Genomic DNA, 10,874 nt, shown 5'->3' with positions numbered 1-10,874 from the left:
GTACTTTCAAATTTGTAACAATGTAGTCTCTAACATAGAAAAATTCATCAAAATTAGATGTCAAATTTTATTAATTTATTATGTAGATATTTTAGTATATAAAAACATCGAGTATCTAATTTGTTCATCGGTTTATTTATGCAAAAAAAAAAAAAAAAATCTCATTAAATCTTAACACTAATTTCTACGATAGAAACTAAATTATTATAAAATTTAATATACAAGAAACTAAATTGTTACATAGTAAAGTTTAGGACCTAAATCGTTACAAACCAAAATTTATTGACTAAATTATTACTTTTACGAGAATTTATAAGCTAAAAGTGATTTTTAACCTTTATAAAATTTGGAGATCTATTAAATATAAATTTAACTGTTTTATATATTTATTTGATACAAATATAAAAGTTGAGAGTATAATATATATGGCTTGAAACCAAAAATTAAATACAATTTTTTATGATCGATATTAAGTTAAAACATAATTATCATAAATGGCAAAGAAAAATCAAACAAAGAAAATAAGGGTATTTAAATAATTTTGTTCATCAAAATTGCCTCACATGAATTTCAAAAAAAGGTAGGTCGCAAGTTCAACTTGCCACCTATTTCACAGCAGCAGCCAATTTTATTTTAAAATTTTTTTGTTTTCATTCAGATCTCATGTCAAACAACCATATTTCCATAAATATTTTGTAAACTACTATACTTTTCTAAATAAGAAAAGTAGTTTTATTGAAGTACAATATTTAAAAAAAAAAAAAAAAATCCTCTGATATCACTGTAAAAAAGAAAAAGAAAAATAATACAAAAATTACGTACGAAAATAGAGAGAGACTTTTTTTTAATTATAAAAATAGGAAAAGAAAAAGAAAAAACGTGAGAAATGCCAACTGTTCCAAAGTCAAATTCGTCAACGAAATTTAAGATGAAACGTGGCAAAATCCTGATGGCTCCTCTACCAACCTCGATACCTTCCCGCTCCCGATTTTCTCTGTTATTCTCTTCATTCCCCGATCTTAACTTTTTCGGCCGCTTCTGCAAATTTGACCGGCCGGATCTCGGCGCCGACGGCCAAATTGACGGCAAACAAACAACAGTCAAGATTTGTGCCCACAGGCTCTCTTTCTTTACGGCGTTTTGTGTTCCCCGGCTGCAAAAATGCCGTCGCCTCAGATCCTACCTATCGCCCAGCCCCCTTCGTCGTCTTCATTTTCCTCCGGGGGCTCCGCCGCCAATTCGATTATGGCAACTACATCTACTGCCATAGACATAATTTTGCTTAAAGAAGACGATGAACAAAGGACTGGAGTTCTTGTTTCTCCGTTGTTCGAGAATGATAAGACGATAGCTCATAAGCCCCTTCTTCCTAGGACTTCAAGCTATGCCTCCTCCACATCCAGTTCCTCCTCCGGAAGCAATATGTACAAGCAGAAACGGAGGCGAGTCAAGAGCGAAGACTTCCTGTCTTTTCTCTCGGGTGACGGCCGCCACCAGACCGTTGATCATGATGTCGAGAATGCCGATGTTGAGAGAGCTGAGAGATTTCTACTGACCCGCTTCGGTTTGAAGCTCTCGAAATATATTCGGTAAAATACCCAACTCATTGTCCTCTGTCTCGTTGGTTTGTTCTCTGCTATTGTTTCACTTGCTGGGACACCATTAAGAGATCGGTTTCTTAATCCAATCCTCTTCTTGATTCTAAATCGCGTAGAAAAATCAAGATCAAAATCTGCAACTTCTGCTTATGTAGATGTTTATGTTATATATCATCATTATCATCAGATTCTCTTACTGGTGGCTTATGATGTTTGGGATTATACAACTTATTTGATTATTCAGGGTAGCATTCAGATGGATTGCAAGATTTCTGGCACTTGGTTGCTATTCATTGTTTCTCCTTCCAGGTTTTCTTCAAGGTGAGTTAAGATTATTGTAGATTGCATTATTTATTTTTGCAATGTCAAGTGAAGTTAACTGATACTTTCCACCTATTTGCTGGGGCGATCATGGTGAACTTTGTTACTTGCAGTTGGATACTATTATTTCTCATCCAGTCAGATACGCAGAAGTATACCATATGGTGATAAACCAAGGAATAAGTGAGGAAACAATAAAGGATATATAATTCTCTTATGTGAATTTAGGATGAAAGTGCTTATTGTAATTTCAACTTTATATGTTGAGGCATTAAAATTTCTGGTACAGGTTGGATCTTTATCTTCCAAAACATATTGACGGGCCAAAACCAGTTGTTGCATTTATCACTGGTGGGGCTTGGATTATTGGGTAAGCAGAACTCGTCGACTCTAAGTGATCATGATAGTGGAAATTAGGATGAATATGATGATATAGGAGAAAGAGAAAGGGTTCTAGTGAAACAACTAATACAGATGTTGTTGTCCATACAGCTACAAAGCTTGGGGTTGTCTTCTAGGACAACAATTATCAGAAAGAGATGTCATTGTAGCATGCATCGATTACAGGTAATCTGGTCTTAATAATGATGTAATCATCATTGCCAAATGTTCATCTCACCAAATGAAATTGTTTTTCCAGTGTAGTTAATGATAAATTGTACATACTTTTGATGTAGAAATTTTCCTCAGGGAACTATGAGTGATATGATCGATGATGCTTCCCAAGGTATCTCGTTCTTGTGTAATAACATTAGAGAATTTGGAGGCGATCCAAACAGGTAATGTTTTAACTTTTTAACTAAAAAGTCTTAAGCAATTAACTTCCCGATTTGGTTCAGCCATAGGTATTTAATAATTTTGTTGCAAAGGTAGTTAATCATGGGAGGGTGGAGAGTTGTATCATTGAGAATTAGTTGGTATCTTGTTTAAAAATTATAGGAGTGGAGAGAGATGGCTTTATGTCTCTGTACAAAGAGCTTATCTAATCCATCAGATGGAAGAAATAGGGGAATTCCAGAAGAAGGCGAGATAACAGTGGGGTGGGGGGAGAGAGTACAGAATTGGGAGAAAGGAAGAAACCTTGCGAGGGAACCAACCCCATCAAATATGTAGTCATATATTTCCTCTTTCAACATTAAGATTGGTATAACGTAGTTCGGGATTCTACTAAGATTGGTATCAGGGATAGTGTTCTAGACCACGAATTGAGGGTATTCCGGCATCAATAAATTTGATGAGAGGAGAAAAAACAAAATTGGTTCAAAAAGCTTTGGAGATGAGTTCAAACAATTTGGACAAAGGTGTTTCCACTTATCTATTCATATCAACTTGAAGAATAGGAGACGAGGATAGAAAGAAAAGGGTGAAAAAAAAACCAGAAGAGATGAAGCACCACTCATGGCTGCTTAAAATGGGAAAAAGTAACAAATCAAAAACAGATAGAAGTAAGTTGATTTCGAGCTGGGCAATTGGGGTGTTTGTCTTTGTTTCAGACGTTCATGGGTTGGGTTGAACAATTACAAAAAAAAAAAATTGTCAAAATTTAACATGAAGTTACTGACATACGAAAATGGGGCAGGAGGGCAGATCGATGCCGAAAGCGATGAACATGAGAAAACTCCATGAAAAATCTTCGGAGGTCATAGAACAAGTTTATTTGAGAGTCCAAGGAGAAATGAATATGTTATCGGGAAAATATTTTAAAGTAGTGCGATTGGGACAAGGAAAATGATCAAGAAGAGGAGGATAAACTCCATGGATCGAAGCATCGGTGGGCAAGGCTTGGTGTCGATGGTGTATGAGAAAGCTGGAATTTTGAGTGAATTCGGACTTGGAGGAATGACCAACTTTTTTTAGAAGAGAGTGAAGAGAAAACTAAGCCCCTTAATATATCCTTATAGTTTTCTCTTCCAACGTTTACACACAAAAGCATGTTGCTGCAATTTTCTACTTCAAAATTCAAATTCTGATCCCTATCACCATTTAGTTGTATTGACTGTGAAATCCCTGTTTTTTTCCTTCCAGAATTTATCTAATGGGTCAATCAGCTGGCGCACACATAGCTGCCTGCACACTTTTGGAGCACGCAATGAAAGAGGTTCGCAAAGTAGAAAGTATCTCTTGGAGTGTGTCCCAGATCAAAGCTTATTTTGGTTTGTCAGGAGGGTGAGTATTTTCTACCACTATGGATTCAAGAGTTTGGCCATAAAAAGGGTATGCTTTGGCATTCTCTTCTATAATGGTTTATATATAAAATTTTTCTTTTCCGTTTGACATGTAATTATGTGATCATTTTCTTCCTTACATGTGAACAGGTATAATTTGCTCAATCTTTTAGACTACTTTCACTCTCGAGGTCTATCTCGTTCTCTTTTTCTAAGGTATTACTTGAGGTTCTTGCGCAAAATTATTGGCATACATACATAATTTATCTTTTATAATGTAATCAAATACTTCCTTGCAGCATAATGGAAGGAGAACAATCCCTGAAACGATTTTCACCCGAAGTGATGATCTTGGAAGAACCCAACATAGGCGCAGCAGTCTCGATTCTTCCTCCCGTCATTTTGTTCCACGGAACAGCAGACTATTCTATTCCATCAGATGCTAGGTACATAGTGTTAGGATACGTCCTAACAATAACAAAGAACATAAAAAACATTAAATATAGAAATATATATTGCAATATCAAAGAAGAAACTATGATATTCTTTCGAGAGGCAATTCTCTCCCAAATTTCCTCAATGAAAATTACTACTAAATTCTTCACATCTTTGCTCCCAACTCATTTCCTCTATTTATAACTAAAAACCGTAACAAACTTACTATCTAATATGCCCCTCTAATAATCATACTAATAATCCTAATATTTCCTAACTAGAGTCTTACTCGAGAAAAAGCATATGTAACCCAGTTATAAAATAATGCCTAAATATCCAAAAGGTTTATCGCCCAAATTTAAAGCATTTCTTGTATTTCAAGCAGTTTTGTTGCCATGCAGTAAAACTTTTGCTGAGACTCTTCAGAGCGTTGGAGTGAAAGCTGAAACATTCTTCTACGAAGGAAAGACACATACAGATGTATTTGTTCAGGTATGCATAAGGACATCTTAAGATTCTTAGGCAACCTTGTTTACACCTATGAAATGCATCTACATTTTGTTTACAGTCCCATGAAGTAATGTTTGCTGGTTTGAACAGTTCATTTTTTTTCCAATAACCTTAATCTTTGTTTATGCAGGATCCGTTGAGGGGTGGGAGAGATCAGATGTTTGAAGATCTTGTTGCGATCATCCATGCCAATGATGCAGAAGCACTGGCAAAAGATGCAGTGGCACCTCCAAGAAGACGCTTCGTACCCGAATTTATGTTGATGTTGGCTCGTAGTGTTAGCCCCTTCTGACCAATGTGCATTATTATCAATGCGTGCGATCAATTTACATACCCATGTTATTATAGTCTCGCATTGATCTTACTTGCAGTCCATTTATTGTAGGTGACAAAAGGGAGGAAAATGAATTTCGCATACCCCGATCTGGTAAGATTTGTTGCAGAACTGTAAATGTGATTCTTTTGATAGATAATGCTAACGAAATATAGTCTTAGTCAACCAGAAGTTTCTGTCTCTCTTTAGAACTCAAAATTTCATACTAAAAGCAAAAGAAACTGAATTTATTTCGTAATTTGATTATTGTTCTAAACTGTATAAAAACTTCATTGCGGCTGAGTTGGATAACTTGAACTGAATTTACCTTTTACCATTAACTCTCTCACCCCTAGGAATAGATGGCTTTATTTATTTTAACTATGAGTATGGAGAAATTTCAACCTTCGACTTAGTCGAGAGTATAACCAGTAAAGTTCTACTCATATTACATGTTGGACAGGCTGATCATTTTGGGGTATTATCAAGTTTTCTGCTAAAGTATCATAAAAAATTAGGAAGATAGAAATCAAAAAGAGAGATAAGGTAAAAAAATTGGTGTGCTTCGTTAGCTAAAATGAAAGGTTCATCAATATGCTAAAAATGAGATGTATTAATGGATCTGTATCCTAAATTCATGTGTTCTATGATTGTTTTTGTTGTGTCAAACCATGCATACTTGAACTTAAACATGTTGACCCCATAAAAATTTTGGTCGACGTTTCCTGTTTGGATTTGTGCTATAAAGCCTTATAATGAGTTATTTAATAATTTAATTATTTTATAGGGATTTTTACATAAAAACCCTATAAAATAATTAAATCATTAAATAACTCATTATAATGAAACCATCTTTGGGTCCGTCTTTAAATTTAAATTTTTTCAAGAAAGACTTTTAATATTATTTTTGGACAAATCTACCATTTTTTATTATTTTTATCCTTGACTTTTATATATATTTTCCTATTTTTCAGAACTTTCTTAATGATGGAGAGAGGAATTATATTTATTATGGAGAGAGAAGATTCATTTAATATGATTTTTTTTTTCATATTTTCAAATGGAGAGAAAATACGTTTGTTTGTTGAGATTTTTTATTTTATTTAATTTAATTGGAGAGAGAAAATATATTTAGTATATAAATTCAATCCTTGACATAAATCATCATATAATGCATTTATTATGGAGAGAGAAAATGCATTTATTATGATTTTTTTCCATTGTAGAGATAAAATGCATTTGATATATATTTTTTTTCATTTTCATTTGGAGAGAGAAAATGATATTTAATATAATTTTATTTTTCATTTCGTTTTTCATATTGATCCTGATTTTTGTTATTACATGAAATATTCCATTGTTTGTTCACTTGTACATATGATATCTACTCAAATATTCATGATTATTTTTAAATATACCTTAGAACATATATATAAACGTGTATATATCATATATCATAAATTCAAAGTAGTAAAAAATCAACAAAAAATATCTACCACAGTATGTAAATCACAGATGGACTTAATGTTCAACATAGAACATATATATAAGCTTATATATCACAAAACAAGAAATTTAAATACAAAAATCATTGTTTATATAAAATAAACGATTATATATATCATAGTATATATATCATCCTCGTTTATATTAAAACCCCACTATCGACCAGATTTCTTGTCTAGCTCCGTCGACTGGATCTACCCGAGTCCGTGCGCGGATCTTCGAAAGCTTTGCCACGTCGTCTCACGTCGTCCGTTTGCTCAAGCCCGCGTCGCCTTCGACTGGATCTACCCAAGTCCACGTCAAATTTGCTCATGCTCGGTGTCGGAAGCTTTGCCTTGCACCACGTCGTCTCATGTTGTCCGTCTGCAACCACGCTATCCTCTGCTCGAGCCCGCGTCGGAGATTCTCTCTCCTCACACCATCGTCTAAGAGAGGGAGGGGGAAGGAGAAAAGAGAGGGAGGAGGAAGAAATGAGTGTGAATTATGAGGAGAGAATATATGCAATATATTATTGAGGAGAGAGAATATATGCATGAGGGGGAGAGAGAGTATGCATGGGGGAGAGACTATACATGGAGGAGAGAGAAATAAATAAATAAATCAACAAATAAACAAATAAATTAACATACATATATATATATATATATATATATATATATATGTTTATAGGTGAGAGCTAAATTGTAAATAGCCGATATTAATGAAAATAGAGAGGCCAATAGATCTTTTTTTGTAAAAAAATGAAATGTTCAAGACATTAACGTAATATGTGCCTATTCTTTAGGTCTTTTATGTATAAATTCCTATTTTAAATACATACATTACAGTAAAAATTTATAGCTATTAAATGTAAACTTGAACCGTAATATGGTGGATCACGTTAAAAAAATAACCTAAAAGTCCATATGCGTGTATGTAGATAAGATTATGTGTTTTATCTTGGCGATGCTATGGATAGACTGATTTTGTAATTGTTACAGAAGATTTGATCCAAATCATTCATGTGGACACATGTGAGTGGGGTATCCGTACAAAGATTTTGTATAAAGAGTTTGTATAAGAATATGCCATGAAATATTTAATCCTGACTTATGAATTCGTTAATTGAAGAGATTAATATTTTATCAAATGATCATATGCGACTCAATCTACAAGTAATGAACTCTTGCATGCGAGGGCGACCTTTGATTTTTACATGGGTAAAGTAACCAATTAATTGAGTCAACCATTTTAGGGATTTGACTAAATGGAGAGATGAGAATGTAATTTCATAAGATGAAAGTCTCACATATGGTAAGTAGATGAGTAGTTCTCTTAAGTGAGTTCACTTGAACAATGAAGTCGCCCTCTCTATAGCTTGAGAGAGACTTGGTTTATGATTAGAATGAATATATTGTTCATTAGAGGACTAATGGTTCTTAAATGTAAGATGTAATTATAGGGGTCAAATGAACATTTGATGTAATTACGAACAGTTCTTGAAAATTTAACTTGCATGTAATGATTATATCTATGGATACAATTTATCCTAAAGTGCAACTATAGATCTATAGTGTGGTGACCTAGTTAATGTATGAAAATTGATTAATTAAAGAGTTTAATTAATTGACTTTGAATGATTGAAACTTATAATATATAGGTCCATAAGATTCTCTTACTAGCTCATATGAACAATGAAGAATCAATTTAGTTCAAAGAAAATTTGAAGCGTTCATATTATACTTAATATATTTGATATATTAAAGGAGGAAAAAATATAGTTATTTTATTTGATACATTATTATCGGTTAACCAAGAACCAAACCAAATTGATCATTTTATAAGAAGAGATCCAAATCGATGTCCAATAAAGAACAAAACCAATGAATTGATTTTTATTTGATTCGATTTATTATCGGTTTGGTTATCGATTTTTGACATGTTTTTCCCAAATTTTAATTTTTATTTCCAATTTTGTTTTGAATAGGTCATTTTGGATAATTTTAAATTAGAATTGTCTTTTGTTTTTTGTTATTTGTCATTAGTGCTTGATGCCAAAATACACTTGGATTCCATAAAAATATGATCATCATAAAATAATTTTTCTTCCTAATGCTCGTTGTAAAATGATGCACTTGAGGTTCCAAATTTTAAATCAATATGTTAAAGAAGACATTTTTCTAGTTTTCGGATATGCTCCTACACTAGCAATATCAAGATAAATATTTTGAAAGTATTATGCACTCATCTAATTTCTTCTTGTGGCCGAACAAAATAATGAGTTATTGATGAAAAATCATGAAACTTGACCAACTGGAATAACACCATTTTCTGAAGTGAATACTGTGAATGTTAATAATTGTGGTCGAGGTCGTGGTCTCGATCGAGGTTATGACCGTGACAGAAGAATAAATAATTATTATTTTCGTGGTGGTCGTTCTAACCATTCAAATTTCAAAAGAATCCTTAGTCCTTGAATTCTCCCACTTGCCCTAGATTTATATAACCCGTAGTTCTAGATTCACTAGGTGACCCTCAACCACTTTAGCCGAGAGGGCCTTTATAAACAGATCATCTAAGTTGTCTTTTGAGGCTATCTGTGTGACGATCACATCTCCTCGATGTACTATCTCCCTAATGATATGATATTTGCGCTCAATATGCTTTCCACACTTATGGCTTCTGGGTTTTTTGGAATTTGCAACTGCTCTACTGTTATCACAATAGAGAGTAATAGACTGATGCATATTTGGAACTACTTCTAAATCTGTTATGAACTTTCTAAGACATACTGTTTCCTTTGTCGCTTCGCATGCAACCACGTACTCTGCTTTTATGGTGGAGTCAGCAACATAGCTTTGCTTTATACTCCTAAAAATTATAGCTCTTCCGTTTAGAGTGAACACTGATCCCGAAATTGATTTACTTGAATCTACATCAATATGAAAATCAGAGTCGATGTACCCAGTAAGGATTGGATCCTTAGCGCTATACAGAAGCATATAGTCTCTCGTTCTCCAATGATATTTGAAGATATTTTTAACTGCAATCCAATGATCATATCCAGGATTGGACTGAAATCTGCTGATGATTTTCACTGTATAGCATATGTCAGGTCGTGTACACAACATGGAATACATTAGACTAGCAACTACTAATGCATAAGGAATACATTTCATATCCTCAACTTCTTGAGGTGTCTTAGGACACTATTCCTTAGACAAATGAAGAATTTCATGTCTGAAAGGTAGTAAACCCCTCTTGGAGTTCTATATTTTATATCTAGACAACATCTTATCTATATAAGATGTCTGAGATAAGACTAGCGTTCTGAATTCCATATTATGTAGCTGAGTTCCTAGCTCCCCAATCAGACGAATCCCCAAAGTGATAGGTTTGAATCAGTGATCTGGCCACTCGTACCCATGCAAATCAAAGGACCGCCCTCATAAGTAGGAGTTCATAACTCACTCAGGATTAAGGTCATGTTACCTATGGTCATCCTAGTGAAATGAAAGTCTCTGTTATGAACGACTTTATATAACAAGACTAAACATTTCATGGTCTAGTCTTATACAAACTCCTTTGTATAGAGCATCCTCGCTCGCATGTCTCATACACGAATGATCAGGATCAGACCATTTGTAGCACTTTACAACATTTGTAACACCTACAAAGCGGGCCACACTCGTAGTGTCACCAGGATAAGGTATCCCTCCTTCATCCATATACTACAGACCATTTAGGTTATCACTTAAAGCACAATCCACTTGTATGTCTCCACATACATGTTTAAGTTACAACGATAACCAGGGATCTTAGTTTATTGGTTTGTGGTTAATACAACTAAAATATCTCATATTTCATAGACTGAAGTGAATAAAATATCTCATATTATAAATCACAAAGTGTTTGTTCATACATTTGTTTACAAACTACAAGACCTTACGAGATTTAGGGCATCAATCCTAACAATCTTCCATTTGTCTTAAAGTTAGTGGGTGTACAAGATAGTCACATTACAAGCACACAAAACAATAAAATAGG

At 33.8% G+C, this 10,874-nt stretch overlaps 1 protein-coding gene across 1 annotated transcript; it reads left to right on the top strand.

The window, feature by feature from the left end:
- The first annotated feature begins 886 nt into the window (after positions 1 to 886).
- On the top strand, positions 887 to 5,601 carry LOC120080830 (isoprenylcysteine alpha-carbonyl methylesterase ICME). The gene is given in 12 exon segments (XM_039035481.1): positions 887 to 1,114; positions 1,117 to 1,589; positions 1,843 to 1,919; positions 2,033 to 2,102; positions 2,209 to 2,289; positions 2,412 to 2,486; positions 2,597 to 2,698; positions 3,945 to 4,085; positions 4,235 to 4,300; positions 4,384 to 4,530; positions 4,921 to 5,011; positions 5,160 to 5,601. Coding segments are annotated over 12 exon segments (1,713 nt in total). The 3' UTR covers positions 5,322 to 5,601.
- The last annotated feature ends 5,273 nt before the right edge of the window (positions 5,602 to 10,874 follow it).

The sequence above is a fragment of the Benincasa hispida genome, chromosome 7 (assembly GCF_009727055.1).
Source record: "Benincasa hispida cultivar B227 chromosome 7, ASM972705v1, whole genome shotgun sequence".
Lineage (NCBI taxonomy): Eukaryota > Viridiplantae > Streptophyta > Magnoliopsida > Cucurbitales > Cucurbitaceae > Benincasa > Benincasa hispida.
This window is presented reverse-complemented; position numbering and strand designations above follow the sequence as displayed.